This window comes from Enhydra lutris, unplaced genomic scaffold (genome assembly GCF_002288905.1).
Source record: "Enhydra lutris kenyoni isolate GAN:26980312 unplaced genomic scaffold, ASM228890v2 scaffoldscaffold43, whole genome shotgun sequence".
In the NCBI taxonomy this organism is placed as follows: Eukaryota; Metazoa; Chordata; class Mammalia; order Carnivora; family Mustelidae; genus Enhydra; species Enhydra lutris.
In genome coordinates this window covers 4,549,180-4,571,418 of record NW_019154127.1, presented here as the reverse complement: position 1 = coordinate 4,571,418, position 22,239 = coordinate 4,549,180, and the positions used below count along the sequence as shown (strand labels likewise).

The window sequence follows — 22,239 nt, the reverse complement described above, 5'->3', positions numbered from 1 at the left end:
TCTTGGGAAGCGGGGCTTTGGGCTTTGGACGCCTCGCGGAACCGTGCAGCCCTGGGGTGCATGGTGGTTGGCGTTGCACCCCAACGCCAGACCGCGTCGGGCCCAGGCCTAGCTTAGCTGAGGCCGCTGAGGGGCGGGAAAGACTTGACCATTTCCTGATCCTTGCAGGTTTGGATGGTAGGTTTTCTCTCAGTTTGCATCTCCCTCTGCATTTATACAAGCAAAAATCGAAGTTCCCTTCCACTGAACTCCCAGGTTGGATTCCTCCCCCCCAACCCCCAGCTTTCTTTTTGTTCCTAGAATTTGAGTTTCTTTTTCTTTTTTCTCGTACTCCTTCTCTGACACCGCTTTTTCCTCCTTCGCTTTCCTTTATCGGTGAACCATACACAAAGCAAGGGTATTCCCGTTTACGTGATTATACGGTCGGGTTTGCCCACTTAAGAGAAACAGCGAAAAACTCCGGAGATATGGCTCAGAATCATGTTGAAGTGCGGATGCTGAATTGGTAGGTCTGGGCGGGGCCCGAGACTCTGCATTTCTCACCAGCTCCCGGGAGCGGCTAGTCCCCGTTCTGAGTAACCGGGTGTTCTATCTGCATCAGCTCTGCTCAATGCAGGTGTAATGCGAGGCACTTTCGTTTAAGCCAATACATCCAAAAATTATCATTTCAACCCATAATCAGATACCTTAAAATTGAAATATTATAAATTCTTGTATTTATTGATTTTTTTTTTTTTTTAAGTAAGCTTTACGTCCAACGAGGAGCTAGAACACACAACCCCGAGATAAAGAGCAGCCTGCTCTAGACGGCATGAGCCAGCCAGGCGCCCCAATTACTTTTTTTTTTTTTTTTTTCTTAGCGTCTTCGAAATCGAATATGTGTTTTACCTTGACAAAAGGCCTCAGTTCTAACTAGACAGAGTTCACAGGTTCCTTAGCCACCTGTGGACTAGTGTCCCTTGTTTTTGGACGGCGCAGGTCCAGATGATAGAGGTGCCCCGTGCAGAAACTAAAAGGTGCGAAAGCTCAGAGGGTTGGTTGCATGTGACCAAACCCCTTTGCTGCTCTGTGAAATGGGTCTGGGCACTATTTTAGAGAGGTTCTCTGCCCAGTTTGCAGAAATAATAGCAAAAATAGCCAACCAACACTTACTGAACGGTGATTTTGTGCCGGGTGTTGTACGGAGTGCTTTGCTTGTGTTTCATCTTTACAACCCTTGGTGGTAACTATTATATTTTGGAGATATGGAATTGAAGGCCTAGAAGGTTAAAATTGAGTAGCCTAAAGCCATACAGCCAGTGAGTAGGACAGCCAGGATTCAGACTTTGGTCAATTTTAACTTCTAAATCCTGTCAACCACTGCAGCGTATGATTGTTATTTTTTAATCAATAATTTTCACTTCATTGATGCCTCTGCTCCAATTTATGGCCGATGAAACGTTGAGAAGTGAAACAGCAGGTTTCCTCATACAAGGTCAATTTGCCTATCGGTTGGAGTGACATATTTTGGTAGTATTATAAATATTTCATGCTGTATATATTTTTAAGTAAGCTTCAGCCCTACATAGGGCGAGATCAAGAGTTGCATGTGGAGGGGCACCTGGGGAGCTCAGTTGGTTGAGTGTCTGACTCTTCATTTTGGCTTGGCATGTGGTCTTGGAGTGGTGGGATGGAGCCCCGCGTTGGGCTCTGCGCTCAGCACAGAGTCTGCTTGTGCCTCTCCCCACTGCTTGTGCTCTCTGTCTAACTCTAAAATAAATAAAGTCTTCACCAAAAAATTGCATGCTCTACCAACTGAGCCATCTCCATGCTGTATTATAAATTTTTCTTTTAAAAAAAAACTTTCTTTTTAATTTATTTGAGAGAGAGCAAGCACATAGGGAGAATCAGAGGGAGAGGGACAAGCAGACTCTGCACTGAGTTCAAAGCCGGACTCAGGGCTCGATCTCACAACCCCAAGATCATGGCATGAGCTGAAACCAAGAGCTGGAGGCTTACTTGACTGAATCACCCAGGTGCCCCTCCATGCTGTATTATAAATAATAAAAAAATTACTTCCCCAGTACTATATCTGGGCCAGTACTGTGTCTTGATTCATTTGTGTACCTCCCTGAAGAAAGAGGAATGAGAAAGCTTAGAAATTCTTAAAATATTTCACTGTGCAGTCATAGGGTTTTTTTTGTTTGTGGTTGCATCTTTTTTTTAAATTATTCCTAAAAGTACTGCTTGCTTCTCTGAACTTTACATTGAATGTTTCAAAAACGAAATTATGGTTTTTCCAGACCCACCAAACAGTACTATGCTGAGCTAAGGTGAGTTTTATGATTAGAAGAGAAAAATATACATATCTACACATGCTAAAATATGATATTTTACAAAATATTTTTCCTTTTTTACATATTGTAGGAAATACACATCTTCTGAATTATTTTCTCTTCATTGTGGATTTACTAGTAAATATTTAATCAAAATTAAAATTCCTTTTTTGCTTCTGAAGCAAAAAATGGTTTCTTAAAGGCCCTATAGTGGATGGGAAAATTAAATAAGCATTTGCAAACTACAGTCATTTTAGTTAAAAAAAAAAAAGATTGTTTACATCAATTGGAGAAGGGAGAGTGTGGTCGAGATTTAGAAAGGATTCCTCAGTGGCTTATTTCCCTCATCACCAGCTGCATTGTCCTGGTGCCACATGATTAAGGTAGCATAAAGGAGAAAAGGTCATAATCATCATACCATTCCCATAATCAGAAGAGACTATAGCTCTAGTATGGTCATCCTATCCCCCATCCTCTTCAGCTGGTGCTTGAATCCTGTTTATGAAGCTACTGTAAATGTTTATTCAGCCTCTGTTTAAATACTTCTAGTGATAGGAACCATGCAACTTCATGAATTTTCCGAAGATTGAAGTTAGATACTTAAAATGTGAACATAGAAAGTTCTTGGGGCACCTCGGCAGCTCAGCTGGTTAAACATCCAACTCGATTCTGGCTCAGGTCATGATCTCTGATGGTCAGATCAAGCTGGGTGTCCAGATCTGTTAGACATAAAGCCTACTTGGGATTCACTCTCTCCCTCTCCCTCTGCCCTTCTCTCACCTACCAAAAGCAAGTTCTTATAACCCACGTTATTAGCTTTTCAGGGTTTAGCCAGGTGTGAGCCCTATCACCGTGTTCTGTTGCCATCTTGTCAGGAGTTTTATGCAACTAGTGCAGTTGTATGCAGCAAACACCTGTGTACTATTGTTTACACAAAGTGTCCTTGGAGTATACTGATTCCTAGAGACTGTTGCCTGCGCAATGCAGAGATGTCCTCCAATTATTAAAACCATGCATTTGCCTCTCTCTTTAAGAAGCAGAGGGAGCTGGGGCACCTGTGACTCAATGGGTTAAGCCTCTGCCTTCAGCTCAGGTCATGATCCCAGTGTCCTGGGATCGAGCCCCGCATCGGGCTCCCTACTCAGGAGGGAGTCTGCTTGTCCCTCTCCCTCTCCCCTGCTCGTGCTTTCTCTCTCTCTCTCTTCTCTCAAATAAGTAAATGAAATCTTTAAGGAAAACAAAGAAAAGGCAGAGAGAGCTTATGAGGTTAGGACTGCCATTCTCCACAACCTGCAACATAATGATATTTGAACCAAACCTCCAGCTGGTTACTTTGATTATGCTAACCAGATTTTTTTTTTTTTTATTCATTTGACAGACAGAGATCACAAGAGGACAGAGAGGCAGGCAGAGAGAGAGAGAGAGAGGAGGAAGCAGGCTCCCCGCTGAGCAGAGAGCTGGATGTGGGACTCGATCCCAGGACCCCAGGATCATGACCCGAGCCGAAGGCAGAGGCCTTAACCCACTGAGCCACTCAGGCGCCCCAATGCTAACCAGATTTTTAAACCAAAAAATTGAGCATGTGGTTTGCGATATTTATCCGATATGTTGGTATGTATGAAAATTCTCACAGATTAAGAACATTGTTAAAACTTAATATTTTAAGTCACCTCTTCACTAAGTCACTTCACAGAAGAGTTACCCCCCTTACAGTGCAGCCGGCTAATGTAATGCTCTGCACCAGTCCTGGCGTGATGATGAATGCATGGGACCACATTTTGTGTTGACTTCATGTTTTTTCTGTAGCCTTCGGCTTGACAATATACCCTTGATTTCCTTAATAAGAGGGTGGGTTAGAAATATCATAGGGGCACTTGGGTGGCTCAGTGGGTTAAGCCTCTGCCTTCAGCTCAGGTCATGATCTCAGGGTCCTGGGATCGAGCCCCGCATCAGGCCCTCTGCTCAGCGGGGTGCCTGCTTCCCCCTCTCTCTGCCTGGCTCTCTGCCTACTTGTGACCTCTGTCTGTCAAATAAATAAATAAAATCTTTTTTAAAAAATGTTATAACTGAATCCTGATGACAAATGGCCACAATATTGCAAAGTTGATATTGGGCTCTAATAGAAATGTGAGCATATAAGAGTTTGGGCTTCCAGGAATTAAGTTTTCCATAGGCGGATTGGATGAGGAGAGGAAATGAAGCCACTCAGCAGTGTGTGGCCATCGCTGAGGGCAGACATTGCAGTGTTAGCACATCATTTGTGCTAACGCCCGTCAAACCCAAACATGAACAAGTGAGCCCAGACATCATAAAGGAAAAGGAGACTTGGGTCAATAACTTGATACAGAGGAAGGAATTATAATAGCCTCTAAAATATCCTTGATGACAGAAGATTAGTACCAAAAAAATCTTGTCTTGGGAAAAGGTGACTCCAGTTTTTTGGGTGTTGTTTTTTTTTTTTAATATTTTATTTATTGTGTACCTTGGGACTCAGTCAATAAAGCATCTGCCTTTGGCTCAGGCCATGATCCCAGGTTCCTGGGATCGAGTTCCATGTCAGACTTTCAGCTCAGTAGGGAGCCCGCTTCTCCCTCTGCCCCTCTTCCTTGCTCATTCTCTCTCTCTCTCTTTAATAAACATCTTCTAAAAAAAAAAAAAAGGGAAAAAAGGATTTTATTTATTTATAGAGGAAGAGAGAGAGTGTGGGGAGGAGCGGAGGGAGAGGGACAAGCAGACTCCACAAAGCACAGAGCCAGATGTGGGGCTCAATCCCAGGACCCTGGATAATGACCGGGGCTGAAATCAAGAGTTGGTTGCCTGAGCCACCCAAGTGCCCCAGGATGACTCCAGTTTTGTGTCTGTTGAATTTGAGCTAGATCTGATACTCTCAGAACACTTGTGGTCTGAAAGTGTAGATAAGGAATAGTCTGTAGTGGTTTTATTTACAATTATTAATACATGAGCTCCTTGAGAGATTAAGTGTAGCAGAAGAGCAGATGGAGTTCACGTTGCTGTTATAACGAAAAGGAAACCACTCAAAGTTTCTTCCCATTGGTTTTTTAGAAATCGCTTTAAGGGCGCCTAGGGTGGCTCAGTGGGTTGGGGCCTCTGCCTTGGGCTCAGATCATGATCTCAGGGTCCTGAGATCGAGCCCCGCATCAGGCTCTCTGCTCAGCGGGGAGCCTGTTTCCCGCTTTCTCTCTCTGCCTGCCTCTCTACCTACTTGTGATCTCTCTCTCTGTCAAATAATTAAATAAAATCTTAAAAAGAAAACCTGATGTTAAAATATAAAATCTATTCTTTTTATAGAGCATATTAGCCTACAGTTTTTGGGTCTTTTTTTTTTTTTAAGATTTTATTTATTTATTTATTTGACAGAGACACATATCGAGAGAAGGATAACAAGTAGGGGGAGTAGGAGAGGGAGAAGCAGGCTTCCCACCAATCAGGGAGCCCAATTCAGGGCTTGATCCCAGAACCCTGGGATCATGATCTGAGCCGAAGGCAGACGCTTAATGACTGAGCCACTCAGGTGGCCCTAGCCTATGTTTTTAAACAGGTTTATTTTCATTTAAGAGGTTTTTTTTTTTTAAGATTTTATTTATTTATTTGAGAGAGAGACAGAGAGAGCATGAGCGAGGAGAAGGTCAGAGAGAGAAGCAGACTCCCCATGGAGCCGGGAGCCCGATGCGGGACTCGATCCCGGGACTCCAGGATCATGACCCGAGCCGAAGGCAGTCATCCAACCAACTGAGCCACCCAGGCGTCCCTCATTTAAGAGTTTTATGTAACACTTGTCACAAAGTTTACAGTAGAACGTATAATTTTGAAGTTTTACGTGACATTCATTCTTAGAAATGGCATGGTAAGCATTATCTTATTATATTTTAATTTATATTTTTATTTTATAAAATATTCAGCTGGATGACTCAGGTAAGTGTTTTGATCTCAGGGTTGTGGGATCAAGCCTGATGTTGCCGCTAAAGATCTCTCTCTCTGCCCCTCTCCCCCTCTCTCCCACTGTGGAAAAAAAAAAAAAAAAGATATTCTGTTATTTTATTTTCTGTGTGCAAATATCTTTACATTCAATAAAAGTGATATTAAATAGTGGAGTAAGTGTTCCATTTAATCTAGACCAGTGCCTGAGAAACTATACTATCCATTCTACCATTTTCTTAGTGTTGAGAACTCAGTATTCCTTTTGGTGATCTGCAAAACAAGTAAATAACATGTCCTCAGTTTTCTTCCAGCCACTTTTCTGAAAACACTTTCTTTCTTCACTTTGTAACTTTGAGGATATTTTTGTTCCCACATGTTTTTTTATTAGACCAGCTAAACTACTTTTTTTCCTACTAAACAGGCGAATTTTTTTTTAAGATTTTATTTATTTATACGACAGAGAGAGACACAGCGAGAGAGGGAACACAAGCATCAGGAGAGGGAGAGGGAGAGGGAGAGGGAGAAGCAGGCTTCCCGCTGAGCAGGGAGCCCAATGCAAGTCTTGATCCCAGGACCCCAGGATCATGACCTGAGCCGAAGGCAGAGGCTTAACCCACTGAGCCACCCAGGCGCCCTAAGCAGGCCAGTTTTAATTTAGAGGAACCATTTAGGACAATCTGACGAAAAATGTTGACATTATCATGTATATAATATTTGCCTTAGGGGACCCTGGGGATACAAACAAGCACTTATCTTCCAGAGTCTTTGAAATTGGGGGACATGCAGGATGATGCCTTTGTGGCCACTGATCTGGGAACCGTGCAGAACATGCCATATGTTTTAAGATGCGTTGCTCAGGGGCACCTGGCTGGCTCAGTCAAAGGAGCCTGCAACTCTTGATCTCCAGCTTGTGATTTCGATCCCCACATTCAGTATAGAGGTTACTAAAATAAGTAAATAATCTTTAAAAAAAAAAAATGTGATAGGCAGAGAAGATAGTGGCTTCCAGAATTACAACAGGAGCTGCTTGGAAATCAAGGTATTGAGTATTGATGCAATTGTTTCATTTCTCAAAAAGGAACTACTAATAGCTCCAGACTGAGTAGGAGCAGTGATTTCTTTATTGAATAATAATAGATATTGACTCTTCCAAGCAGTAGCTGGGAGAACCTGCTAGTTAGTAAGTGAATAAAGCATGGTTTTGTTTGTCGGTATGTAATGAAATCTGGAAGCATGGAACAGATAGGGTAGATTGAGTTTCGCTGGGGGTGATTTCAGAGAAGGAGTAAGACTTGGACTGTATTCCCTTGGCAGAATCTGTAGAGTAAATTTGGCACAATCTCAAGAGAAAAAGCACTGCCTGAAAGTCCTGAGACAGAGATGACCAGGTGTTGGGATGACCAGATGGCGTGAGGTCACACTGACTAGCTCAGAAAGAGAATGTGTTTTAGAAAAACAGGGGAGTAAAGTAGATTAGGGACAATGAGTATTCCTTTTAGACAGCCTTGAAAGTCAGGCAGAAGAGGTTGGATTTAAGGTTGTGGGGATGGGGCCCCTAGGTGGCTCAGTCAGATAAGTCTCTGCCTTCAGCTCAGGTCATGATCCCAGGGTCCTGGGATGGAGCCTTGCATCCAGTCTGCTTCTCCCTTTGCTCCTTACCCTGCTTGTGGTTGCTCTCAAATAAATAAAGAAAATCTCTAAAAATAAAAATAAATAAAGTTGTAGGGAGGGATGACTGCCTGACTCAAATTGGTAGAGCTGCAACTTTTGATCTCAAGGTTGTAAGTTCAAGCCCCACATTGGTTGTGGAGATTACTTAGAACTATTAAAAAAAAAAAAAAAAATCCATGTATAAGTGGCCCTGTGCAGGTCAAACTTGTGTTGTTCATGAGTCAACTATATTTTGAAAATTAAACAATTGTGGAATCCTTAGAGATGCTTCAAGAAGTTCACAAAATACAGGCTTAATACTTCCATTAAATGGTTTATATACTGATATAGAAGAATCAGGGGTATGACTTTAGTGAATGTCTTGACTGTTTACTTTTTCTTTTTAATGGTCTTTTTTAAGATTTGAAAGCCCTGGGTTGCCTGGGTGGCTCAGTCTGGTAAGCATCGGATGCTTGATACCCGTTGAGGTTCTGATCTTAGGGTCTTGATTCTCAGGGTCCTAAGGTCCAGTCATGTAGGGCTTTGCTCTTAACGGGGCATCTGCTTGAGATCCTCTCCCTCTGCCCACCCTCCCACTGTGTGTGTGCATGTCCCTAAGTGCTTGCTCTCTCGCACTCTCTTCCAAATAAATATATCTTTTTTTTAAAGATTTTATTTATTTATTTGACAGACAGAGATCACAAGTAGGCAGAGAGGCAGGCAGAGAGAGAGGAGGAAGCAGGCTCCCTGCTGAGCAGAGAGCCAGATGCAGGGCTTGATCCCAGGACCCTGAGATCATGACCTGAGCTGAAAGCAGAGGCTTAACCCACTGAGCCACCCAGGAGCCCCAATAAATCTTTTTTTTTTTAAACCACTGAATTGTTCACTTTATATATTTATTTATTTTTAAAGGTTTTACCCATTTATTTGACAGAAAGAGAGAGACCGTGAGAGAGGGAATATAAGCAGGGGAAACAGCAGAGGGAGAAGCAGGCCTCCCGCGGAGCAGGGAGCCTGATGTGGGGCTTGATCCCTGGACACTGGGATCATGACCTGAGCCGGAGGCAGACACCCAACCACTGAACCACCCAGGCACCCCTAAAGAAATCTTTAAAAAAAAGTGGGGGGGACTTGAAAGCCCTCGAAATGCCACCTTTGGTAATTAAAATTGAGATCTGTGGCTCTGGTAAAAATTTTTTAAGTACATCTAATAATTTTTATTGACTAGCAAAGTGAAATTCACCTTGGTGTGAAAGGTTGAACTGTAAGCCCATTCTTGGTAAAACACGTACTCAGAGAGTGTTGCATATTCTCTTGTTTGACCACTTTCAAGACTTACTAAATTTTTGGTTTGAAAGCTACATTTAGAATTCTCATTTTATCCTTTGGCAGCATTATTTTTCAATTTTTGCTTTTATTTGGTCTGGGAAAACATTTTATTTCATGTTTTTATATATATACATATGAATTTTTTTTTAGGTGACTATGAAAGGCTTATATTTTCAAAAGAGTTCTACAAATGAAGAAATAACATTTGTATTTCAAGAAAGGGTAAGAAAAATGATTTAATTATTAAATGAAAAAGGTAGTTTATTTTCTATATGTAATAGAACCAATTTTAAATGACCTGTTATAAGTTATTTTGAGTGGAACTGAGTAAAAATTACTTAAATGAAACTTACAAACTCCTTTAATCTTATGTGAAAATGGTGCTCCATATTATAATATAACTATATTTTTTGAAGAGTTGCTTCAAAAGAGTTTTTAGTTCCTCAGGGTGGTGGTATAAAACAAGTTAAGAAAACAGAATAATTGCAAAATTAACCCAACCTATTCAGAATACCACAATAGAGTGAGTATTCAGATTGTAGCCATATTTCAGAAAATATTTCTCCCGTGTTCTGAAATGAAAGGTGGAAAAGCATTGTTTTCCACACCAAATTCTGAGCTTTGCAAAATTACCTCATTCACTAAACTCTTAACTGTTTCTCACTATTGCGCACTCTAAGAACACGTAATAGTATTTGCATATACTGGTGATTGTTCGAAAGGTTTGTGGCAAGCCAAAATCATTCCGCTGTCAATTTAGGGCCCAAAACTAAGTGCTGTATTTATTTCATAATAGTAATAAGAATTTCTGGATCGTGAACACAATCCAGTTTTTCTGTTCTCTTTTACTAACTCCAAAATTAGTTAGGTCAGGAGTCAAAATCTCAGCTTGGCTTATACCACTGAGTCAGGATCAAGGTCTCAGAGGTTTAATTGGCGCTCGGGAAGAATCATACACAGGTTCATACCATCATCCGTAAAATCCACACATTAATCAATAATATTGAATATATTCATAATATCATCAAATACTATCAAATCTGAAACTTAAAAAGAGATACTCCCAGAGTATTGTGTTCAAGCCAAATAAAACCGTGATCTCTTTGATAGGTTGTAGGAGGGCATACAAAAGTAACTATTCGTACCCAGCTTTTGATCTCATTTTTGGCCATATCAGGAGCTGAGGGGAATATTTGAATGATTGGTACCAGCAGAGGGGTATTTGGCAGAAGTGATACTATATTTCATAAATCATACAGGTGGGTGACTTTGAATCCCTGAGTTGTGAATGATACTTTCCCTTTGAAGATATATCTGGCTGTGGAATAGTGGGGTAATTAAGATCTGTTAGGTTTCTGTTTTGACCCCAAAATCCCATGGGGCATGCTGAAATGGCTAAGACAGATGTTAAACAAGAGATACACAGCTAACACCGAACAACTTCATTTATAGCATTAAGAAAATTCCAAAATCAGTGAAGGCTATGTGTCTTGCATATAAGGATATCCCTGTATGTGTGAAGATTTGATGCTTTGAGATTATTTAGATTGAAATAAAGTACAGTATTTGTTACTCTCCTTTTTGCCCTAAAAATGTATTGCCTATACATATATCCACAGTTGGTATCTATACGTTTTTAAAATAACTATGGCTTTTTAAACATTTCACCACAAAATTCCCCTTCTTCTTTTTTTTTTTTTAATTATCATATACTATGGGATAATTACTTGTGGCTTTTTCAGTTAAGTTGGCTGTAAGATTTGGGGTCTGTTTAGTTTTGTTCAGTTATGTATGACAGTTTTCACAACAGAAAGGCATGTTCTCAAAGGAATGTGTTATTTGGTTCTAGGAAAATCTTCCTGTTATAGAGGATAACTATGTGAAACTTCAAGTTAAAGCTTGTGCTCTGAGCCAGATAAATACGAAGGTATGATGCTTTTATTTTGACCAAAAGTCAAATGAGAGTTTCCTGGTATATTTGTTGTACAAATATATAACGATAACTGACTTCTGAGTGCCAAAAAATTAACATCCTTAGAAGACTAAAATAGCTAGGGAAAAAAGGTAATGTCAGTTTGTGTGTTTCTGTGTTAAATTATTATCTAGGGCACCTGGGTGGTTCAGTTGTTAAGTGTCTGCCTTCGGCTCTGGTCATGATCCCAGAGTTCTGGGATCGAGCCCCACATGGGGCTTCCTGCTCAGCGGGAAGCCTGCCTCTCCCTTTCCCATCCCCCCTTCTTGTATTCCCTCTCTCACTATGTCTCTCTCTGTCAAATAAAGAAAATAGTTAAAAAATTAATTCATTCATTAAAAATAAATTATTATCTGACTGAATGAAGTCAGTTTATATTATTATATGAAAATATTTTATAAACTCCTTTACATTGTGTGAATTTACAATTACTCAGGCCTGTTAAGGAAAAGCTACTTTTTTTTTTTTTTTTAAGACTTTATTTATTTATATGAGAGAAAGAGAGCACAAGCAGGGATGGGGCAGGAGAGGGAGAAGCAGACTCCCTACAGAGCAGGGAGCCTGACATGGTGCTCTGTCCCAGGACCCTGGGATCATGACCTGAGCCAAAGGCAGACACTTAACTGACTGAGCCACCCAGGCACCCCAAGGAAGAAATTACTTTTATAAATATAGCAAAAATAAACCTAGAAATCTAATCAATAATTTATTCACTATTCTGTAGATATTTCTAGTTAATGTGTTTAGAAAGGGTTCATATTCATATTCTTCTCGTCATTTCTCTTTGTGTTTCTCTTGCTCATACTTAACACATCCCCAGCCTCATACCACCCCACAGTAATCGTCCATTATTGACAGGAAGTACAGGAAAAGTCTTCAGATAATAAATAAAGTGCGGTTCAATGTGCCATGATATATAAAGCAGGTCCATTTACTCAGTTTTGTAAAGATTAATACTGTAACTCTACTGGACCCCTAACCTACTGGATTATAATGCCATCATAATTTCTAGGAATCTAAAAGGCATCTGCGATAGTCACATTTAGAAGAACTACTGAACAAGGTCATAGATTTCCACTGGACAACAGGAGCATGACTTGAGAAGTGAATTAGTCAGATGCCTTGAAATCCTTTCACCGGAAGTGCTAGTACTAACTACTCCTTGTCTGCCAAGTTCTACGTTCAGACCATCCAAGGTGTTCTATGAAAAATTCATTGAAATCCCCAATCTTAGAAAATTCTCTCCATGTCTAACAGAAAGAAATAGTAAATTAGAGTAAAATCAATTTAATGGAATATTTCCCAACTCTGAAACATGATGCTCATAAAAACTGTGTAGTAATCTAAGAAAATGGTTGTGGTAGATGAAGGGCACAGGATGCAATTGTTTTCTTTTGTTTTTTTAAGAGTGTATTTATTTGACAGCAAGAGAGCACAAGCAGGGGGAGGGGCAGAAGGAGAGGAGGAAGCAGGCTCTATCCAGGACCCTGAGATCATAACCACAGGATACAGTCGTGACATGATTAAAGCTCTGTAAAAGTCTGCATGGAAGAAATATTGTAGAACACCCCATATTTCTATAAGCATGTCATAAGAACATCTTAGGAAAAGCATAAAGTTCCACATTGAAAAAGAGACTTTTCTGGCCATCAGGTATAAACAGGTGATCAGAAAATTTTTTAAAAAAAGGAAATGTACAAAAGAATTATTTCAATTTATTCTTGTGGTTCCTACAATCCTATATCTTTAAATATGCCTAGCATCTTTAGTATCGTTATAAAAGTATATGTGGCAGGAACTTAAGCTATAGGTTTATGTACACTCTGCCACTTTAAAAGTCAAGTATCTAATTGGTTCAGAATCCAACAAAATAAGTTTTTGAAAAATAATTTTTTAAAAATTAAAAAATAGTTTATCCTTTTAAAAAATAATTTATCCTTGGGGCTCCTGGGCGGCACAGTTGACGGGCGTCCGACTCTTGGTTTCAGCTCAGGTTGTGATCTCAGGGTCATGAGATCGAGCCCCATGTTGGGCTCCACGCTGAGCAGGGAGTCTGCTTGAGATTCTCTCCCTCCCTCTCTGCTTCTCTCTCATACTCTCTCCCTAAAAAAAGGAAATAAATAAATCTTTAAAAAATAATTATCTGCCCTTTTAAAAAAGGAAACTCCAGTCTGAAACTGTATGGCAGTTTCCCTTATGTTATCTCCATCACTTTTTCCTGCCTACGCCTTACCTAAGACTTGTGAGAAAGATATGGGAATGGAGAACCTTTTCTTCTCTTTGGCTACATCCCCTTTATTCAAAAGTGTCCTCTCCAGACTCCCTTCGCCCCACCAGAATGAAGTGACTGGTAAAAAGTACTTAGTCAGGGGCGCCTGGGTGGCTCAGTGGGTTAAAGCCTCTGCCTTCGGCTCAGGTCATGATCCCAGGGTCCTGGGATGGAGCCCCGCATCAGGCTCTCTGTTCAGTGGGGAGCCTGCTTCCCCCTCTCCCTCTGCCTGCCTCTCTGCCTACTGTCAAATAAATAAATAAAATCTTTAAAAAAAAAAAAAAAAAAGTACTTAGTCAACCAAGAAGAGTTTTGACTATTACTTCCCTTCATACCTGGCAATTAAAAATGCTAAACATAGGATGTTAATGACAATTTGAATAATAATACCATATGTAAATTCTACAGATCAACTAATTACTCTGCAAGCTCTTGGTTTCCTACTATAGAAACTTATTTTGTGAAGTTACTTGCTTTGTCCTTAACTCCAAAAATTAAATCATACTTGCGTTTTTCTATGGTCTGATTTTGGCTCTTGCTTTCCTTATGTATGAGAAGGGGCCAGGAGTTATTCTAACAGTAAACAGTCTTTGTCATGATTTAGCTTCTGGCAGAAATGAAGATGGAGAAAGATTTCTTTCCTGTTGGGAGAGAAATTGCTGGAATTGTGTTAGACGGTAAGTTTATTATAGATGTAAATATCTGTACTTGTTTTCTAAGATGAAAGAATTAAATGGGAGCTAATTGATTTACCAGTACATAAAATTATATACACTTCCTCAAATGTGAAATTTAATTATACAGAAATGTTTCTCTCTTTTAATTAAGAAGAAAAGTGGAACTTAATTGGTATTTTAAAAGTTTTTATTTATGTATTTTATAATTAAAAATCTTATTAGAGTTTAGTAAATATTTGGGGATTATATGTTTAAATCTATGAGTAATCGTATTCAGTGAAATAACCAATGTTGTTCTTTTTATAATGTTTACAAAGCATAAATTACTTGTGTAGGTTGGCTTTGGGCCAAAATTTATAATAATAGTAACTACATTCATATTCAATTTTTCAAGTCTGCCTAAAATTGAGCATTTAAAAGCAGACTACTCATGCAAAAATGGGTTCTAGAGAGAAATAAGCAGTAAGATTTTACAGTTGCCTTAAATCAAAAAAGATTTTTTAAGTTTTATTTGGTAAATAAAGATAATAAGCATAAATAGTTAAGATAATTTTGTTTCTAAATACACCTACACTTCATGTTCATTGCTTATAAGCAGTTCATGATCAGTCAGTATGTTTGCTCTTTCTGCAAATGTGAATGAATGAGAATGTAATGTGGGTTGGACTGAGTTTTACCTATGATTTTAATCTGTAATATATTTGACTCTTCTTAATATATTCTTCCTCATTGTTTTCTTCAGATACAGCTAAATTATAATTTCATTTCCTCTTTCTTCTGCTTAGACTGTAGGAAAATAAAAATAAGAATTCTGATAGCCAGAACACCATCATTGTCATGTCATTTAATTCATTAATTCATTTATTTACACCACATTTTATGAGCATTCGCTAAGTGCCTGGAATATTAAATGAGACCAAGTCCCTGCCCTCAAAAGAATTTACTATCTGGGGGAAAGACAAATACATCCACATGAGCGATAATTATGAGAGCTCAGAAGAGAGCTGGCCAGCCCAGCCAAAAGAAACAGGAAAGGCTTCTTGGGTACAGTAACCAGACACGAAGGAGGAGAATCATACTCAGCACACGGGTTAACATGAACAAAGACCAAAGCAAGTAATAACGTGATGTATTACAAAGAATTACAAAGTCTGGTGTTGCCAGAGCAAAAGCAAAGTTCTGGGCAGAAGTCAAGATACTTGACAGCAGAGAAAGTTTTTTGTCAAGAAAATTCTCTTCAAAAATAGCAGAATGAAAGATAACTAAATATTTTAATGATATAAACAGGGATTCTTTACCTCCAAAATATGAGGCAGGAGGGTAGACAAGGGCCAGAGCCATCATGAGCCTCATATATCAGATTGGGTTTTAGGAAGATTATTGGTATGGCCATATGAAGGGTACTTTTAAGGCTGTAGACAAGAGGACTGGTCAGGTCGTAGACTAACAGGCAAGAGGTGACAAAGTCCATAACCTAGATAGTGATGGCAGAGGTGTTAGAGAAATATTGAGGAAGTAGAATCAGCAGGACTGAATAATTAAGTAAAACAGGATAATAAAAGCAAGGTCAGGTATGAATCTGGTTAAGGTATGAATTGATGCCAGTCACAGAGAAGAGAAAGGGATCTGATTTGGAGGAAGATGGTGAGTTTAGATTTATACTTGTTGAGTTCAAGGTCCATGAGTGACACCTCACTGGAGAGGTCTGCTAAGCAGTTGAGTGAGTTTAAGATCAAAGGTAGAGCGTTCTTGCTAGAAATGTATATATTTGAGAGTTGTCTGCATGTCATTTGTGTTGAAATCAGAGTTGATGAGCTCACTCAGGGAGAGAGAAGAAATGGAGGAGGCCAGTCTTTGGGGGATAGCTGAAAGGAGTGTGAAGGAAGCCAGTGGAAAAGGATCAGAGTGATCCCAGGAAGACCGGAATCAGTAGCTGAAGGGAAAGGGAAGAGCGTAATATATCAGAAGCCAGGAATGCTGGGGGATGATGGCACAGGAGGATCCAAAGAAAGCAAACTGAAAAGAGCGTTCAAAAGCAGGAATATCAAACTGAGAGTTGCTTGTGGAGTACCAAGAGATGAACTCTGGAACCATCCTGGCCATAGACAGCCACAGAGGCCACTTCCAGATTCCTGGCTTCCATCTTCCTTCATCCCATTACCTTAGTTCCATTGTCTGTTAACTAGGAATAATTAAACCTACATCGTGGGGTTACATGTGATGAAGATCAAATGTGATACTGCAAGTAGGCAGTCAACAATGTTTGGGTTTTTCCTTCCTTCCTTCTTGTTATTTGAACAAAAATATTCTAAAGAATTGGCTGTTGGTAGAGGCTCTTTCTCTATGTATGCAGAGAAAATGTAACCAAGAAATTGCTTGGCACCAGTCTGAATATATTTCTGTAATCTCCCAATCAGAGTAATTCAGTGCATGACTTTTATCAGAACCTGCCATTGTATGTCTAAGGTTCTGTACCTAAAATAATGATTGGGCTTGCCACGGGAGGGGTGGAAAGTAGTGTAATCACCATAAGAGCTGCGGAGCGATTCTTTTCCTTTACTCCTTCATCCTTAGCTAAACAGACATCCTTCTCTGTGGTGTCAGCAGCCTCATGGCCCAGATTTTGTGGAGAATTGTGTACAGAATCCAGATTTGAGGTGCCTTTACTATTGACCCTCAGAATGTTCTAGAAGTTCTTGGCCTTTTCTCTGAGTTAGTGCATTTTTTATAAACCCATGGATTTAATTTAATAGTTTAGGAAGGGTGGTATTTAATGACCTCACAATACAAATTGTTAATTTTCTCCCCTCTTTAAGTTGGAAGCAAGGTGTCGTTCTTTCAACCAGATGATGAAGTTGTCGGTGAGTTATGATTTATAATCCTGTTGCAAGTCCTCTGTTTGACTGTCTTCTCTTCTTTTTCTAAAACAACTATGAGTGTTTATGTGTTGTGTGCTTTGTATAGAAGGATACACGTATCCTGATGTTTTAATTTGCTCACAAATACCCACTGATGAAGAAAATTGGGAGTTTAAATTCAATAGCAAAATATTTAAAACTTTCTAATATCTGACTATTGAACAATACTATAGATAGAAAGATGACCATAGGTGTTACCGTGGTTGGTGCAGCCCTTTCCTGACAGGACCCCAGTCTCTGACTAGACCGCAGATTCTGGAAAACACAGTGGCAGAATTCAAGTGACACCTGCTTGAAGACGGCTGACTGACTCGTCTGTGTGGCAGTTTCGCTCTCCATATGAAGCTTGCATTTCCCAGAGCTGCTCCCCCGCTACTCTCATAAAACCAGAAGTTCAGGGGTGTCTGGGTGACTCAGTGGGTTAAAGCCTCTCCCTTTGTCTCAGGTCATGATCTCAGGGTCCTGGGATCAAGCCCCACATCAGGCTCTCTGCTCAGCGGGGAGCCTGCTTCCCCCCCCCCCCCCGCCTGCTTCTCTGCCTCCTTGTGATCTGTCTGTCAAATAAATAAAATCTTTAAAAAAAAAAAAAGTTCACTGGAAACCCTTAGTTTATTGGTTATTTTAAAAATCCACCGTGAATACTATTCTGCAAATACATATATTTATACTATTATATCCTAAACAGTCACACAAACATAAAATATGACCTTAGTTGTTGTCTTGAAAATTACCATTTCTGTATGGAAAATATTCATAGAAAGATACTCAAACTTTAAAAATATTTAACTTGATGGTATGCTTGAAGTTGTTAAGAACAGATTTATAGTAGGTTTTCACTAGCTTTTTGTAGTATTGCCTTTGACTCATGTATTTTTTTTTGGAGAGTTTATTATTTCTGTCTTTCTAAACTTTTTTATTCATCCAAGAAGTCAGTGACACTGTGTTATTCAAGACCAAAAATAAAATCAGACTGGCATAGAGGAAAATGGGATTTTACCGGAAGCATCATATAGAACCATACCATGGGAGGTAGCTGTGCATCAGAGACACTTTTATTTTATTTTATTTTTAAGATTTTTATTTATTTATTTGTCAAGGAGAGAGCACAAGCAGGGGGAGCAGCAGGCAGAGGGAGAAGCAGGCTCCCCGCTGAACAGGGAGACCCATGTGGGACTTGATCCCAAGACCCTGGAATCATGACTTGAGCTGAAGGCAGATGCTTAACCGACTGAGCCACCCAAGTGTCCCACATCAGGGACAATTTTAACGAGGAATCCAGGTGCCCCAAAGACTCTGACTTGGCTCTGTACATCGGACGCCATGTTGACCAGCACTCAGAGGTGACAGAAGAGGGGGAAAAAGAAAGGAAAATAGTATAGGTGATACAGCGTTCATGACATAATGAACAGTCCACTTCCCTTCCATACTTCTGAGGGCTCTCCCTTCCCCACACTAGTAATTACTGAAATCTTCCTCAAAACTCTAATGAACAAAATATAGACTAATACTTAGTGGCATCTCATTAGGAATGAATTCATTATGGGATTGTTTCCCTTAAGTTTCTCCTGTTAATTTCCAGGAATTCTGCCCCTGGATTCTGAAGACCCTGGACTTTGTGAAGTTGTTAGAGTGCACGAGCATTACTTGGGTACGTGCCAGTCTTTTGCAGCTCATGTAAGTCTTGCATTAGTTATGTATGTGGTGTTTAGTAACATTGCAATGTTTTTGCATCTACCTTGGTAATAAATTACTTGGCTGGTCATGTGACTACTGCTAGCTTTTATTTAGTATCCATAAAATTCATATTCAGAGCAAATAGCGCATAGACCTTTAAGTTTCACTTACACTGCAGTGGTAAGAGGTTTGAAAAGTGGTTTCTTCCTTGGCTGTGAAATCATATCCCTGATCAGAATTTTTTTTTTTAATTGAAGGATGGTTGGCATACAATGATACATTCGTTTTAGGTGAAGAATTTTTTTTTTTTTACTTTTTATTCTTGGTTATCCGTTGAAACTAAAAATATATAAAATCTAGATCGTATGTGTAGAGTCTGAGACAGGAAAGAATCAAGAACTCTTGTCTTTGGTTTCTTTTTTCTTTTTTAAAGATTATTGTCTTTGGTTTCTATTGCTAATATATTTTGACCAGTTGTTTAGTTTAACTGAAATACTAATTTTTCCTATAGTAATTTTCTTCTTGAATATTTAAAATAAATACAAACACACACACTTCAGGAAGCCATAGTGAAAAGTTGCTGCATCTTCATAATCAGGGAAAGGCAAATTAAAACCACTTCAGGATACTGTTAAGCATCCACATGATTAACAAATTTTATAAAGTCTAACCATCCCAAGTGTTGGCAAGGATATGAAAAGCAATGGAACCTTTTATGCTCCAAGAGTATAAATTGATAAAAATACTTTAGAAAAGGGGGCACCTGGCTGGCTCAGTCAGTACAGCATTTAACTCTTGATCTCAGGGTTGTAAGTTTGAGCCCCACTTTGGGTGTAGAGATTACTTAAAAATAAATAAACTTTTAAAATCTTAACAACAACAACCAAAAGAAGATAATTTAGCATTATCTAAATAAAGGTAATGATGTATGTACCCTAGACCTAATAATTCTACTGGTAGTTTTGTACCTCCCAGAAACTCGATGTGGACCAGTAGATAAGCCCAAGAGTTTCTAATACCAAGGTTTAGAACAGTGGAATAAAAATGGAAACAGCCTGAATAAATGTTCTTCACCAGGAAAATGGATGACTAAAGATATTCCTAGATTGTAATTCAACTTGGCAGTGGAAATCAATAAACAACAGGCAAACATATCAAGATGGACGAATCTCATAAACTGTTGAGTAAAGAGAGCAAGTTGCAGAAGAAAACAGTGCGATACCGCATATTTCTGTAAAGTTCAAAAACATATAAAATTAAGCGTATCTTATTTAGGAAATAAACAGGGATGAAAAGTCAGGTGTAGCCTTACCTTTGTGGGCAGAAGAAGAGAATGTGATCAGAGTGGATCCCTGGGACTGTGGTGGTGCTTCTAATAAGCTGTTTCTTATGCAAGGATTTACGTTATTCATCATTTCTTTCTTCCGTTTTTTTTTGTTGTTGTTGTTCTTCATTTCTTATCAATAGGTCAGCATGTGCTCTTCTGTATTCTTGAACTATTTCATTACTATTTTCCTTGAGTTTATCGTTAAGTAGTATAATCCCTAATCAGACCTTGTGATGTCAGAAAGCCAAATTGGATTCTGGATTATTAAAAATAGTTAATTTATACATTTGCGTCCATACAGTAATTTGAACTAGCCCAGCAGATCTGTGGTATTTTATTTCTAAAATTGCAAACTATAAGTAGTTTATATTTAACTTAATGACTATCTAATATTCCCAAATAATACTATATTATTTTATTAAAACTTAACTTCAGGGGCATCTAGCTGGCTCAGTCGGTAGAGCATACAACTCTTGATCTTGGGGTAATGAGTTCAAGCCCCATGCTGGGGATACAGTTTACTTAAAATTAATTTCAGAAGGCATTTTTCTGGAAATCTGAGGCCTGTATATATTAAACCTAGAAATGGAGCCAAGTATGTGTCTTCCTTTGAATGACAAACCTCACTTTCAAATACGGTGCTGTCAAAGTCTCTGATCCGTAGCTATTTTGATATTATACAATTTGAAAATTGAGGGCCACGGCTGGCTTTTTTTTATAGGTAACTATACTAATTTTGACCCCAGAATTTCCCTGGGCCTTATTTCACCTGTTCTTTTGAGAACCTGGTAACTGTGGAATCAAGTGAAACTTCTCGTTTGGATTCCCAAGCGTGAGTTTTGACTAACTCCCCTAAACTGCATTGTTACAAAAAGTTAACTCTTGAGAAAACAAACGGAAAAAAGCCCACTCTTTTTTTTTTCCTTCTTTCTTTTTTTTTCTTTCTTCTTTTTTTTCAAGATTTGGCTTGATTTATACACATTTCCATCATGTCTTTAACCAGTTGTTTTTTAATAATAGCTTCATTGAGATGTACTTTACATACCACAAAATTCACCTTTGTAAACCATACAGTTCAGTCATTTTTAGTATATTCACAAAGTTGATCAACGCTTATCACTAATTTTAGAGCATTTCATCACTCCAAGAGGGACCTCCATTCCCACCGGCAGTTATGCTCCATTTTCCCTCCATAGCTTCTCAAAACCGTGAATATACTTCTCTTTCTATTGATTTGCTTATTCTGGACATTTCATATACATTAATCTTGCAATATGTGGTCTTTTGTAATTGTCTTAATTCACGTAGGTCAAGTTAATGCATTGTGTAACATCTATCTGTATTTCATTCCTTTCAGTGGTTGAGTAATACTGTATCGTACGAGCATACACATTTTGTTTATCCGTTCATCTATGATTAGATATCAAGGTTGTTTCCACTTTTTTTGGCCATTATGAATAATGCTGATCTGAACATTTGTGTACAAATTTTCGTGTGGATATATGTTTTTATTTCTCTTGGGTATAAACCTAGGAATAGAATTCATCGGGGAGGGTATGTGCTATGGTGAGTGCTATGAAGTGTGTAAACCTGGTGATTCAGAGACCTGTACCCCTGGGGCTAATAATACATTATATGTTAATATAAAAAAATTTTTTAAGAAGTTCTATATCATAAAAAGAGAATTATCAAGTCATGTAATAACTCTACATTTAACATTTTAAGAAATCAACAAATTGTTTTCAAAATGGCTACAACATTTTACAATTCAGCTAACGATGAATGAGGGTCCCAGTTGCTCCTCATCCTCACTACCACTTGTTATTTTCTGCCTTTTTAATTTTAAGCATCCTAGAAGTGATAACCTTTTGTGGTTTTGATTTGTATTTCCCTAATGACTAATGATGTTGAAAAATTTTCATACTCACTGGACATTTGTATATCTTCTTTGGAGAAATGTCTCTTCAGATCCTGTGCCCAGTTTTTATTTTTTTTTATTTTATTTTTTATTTTTTATTTTTTTAAAGATTTTATTTATTTATTTGACAGACAGAGATCACAAGCAGGCACAGAGACAGGCAGAGAGAGAGGAGGAAGCAGGCTCCCTGCTAAGCAGAGAGCCCGATGTGGGGCTCGATCCCAGGACCCTGGGATCATGACCTGAGCCGC

General features: G+C 38.9%; 1 protein-coding gene across 1 annotated transcript in view; it reads left to right on the top strand.

Moving 5' to 3' along the window:
- Positions 1 to 22,239, top strand: part of LOC111155780 (crystallin zeta like 1) — a 40,048-nt gene that overhangs the window by 79 nt on the left and 17,730 nt on the right. The window contains exons 2-6 of the mRNA XM_022516178.1: positions 9,384 to 9,455; positions 11,083 to 11,160; positions 14,079 to 14,151; positions 16,968 to 17,012; positions 18,649 to 18,717. Coding sequence (XP_022371886.1) covers positions 9,390 to 9,455; positions 11,083 to 11,160; positions 14,079 to 14,151; positions 16,968 to 17,012; positions 18,649 to 18,717 — 331 coding nt within the window. The 5' untranslated portion in view covers positions 9,384 to 9,389. The remainder of the gene's footprint in view (positions 1 to 9,383; positions 9,456 to 11,082; positions 11,161 to 14,078; positions 14,152 to 16,967; positions 17,013 to 18,648; positions 18,718 to 22,239) is intronic.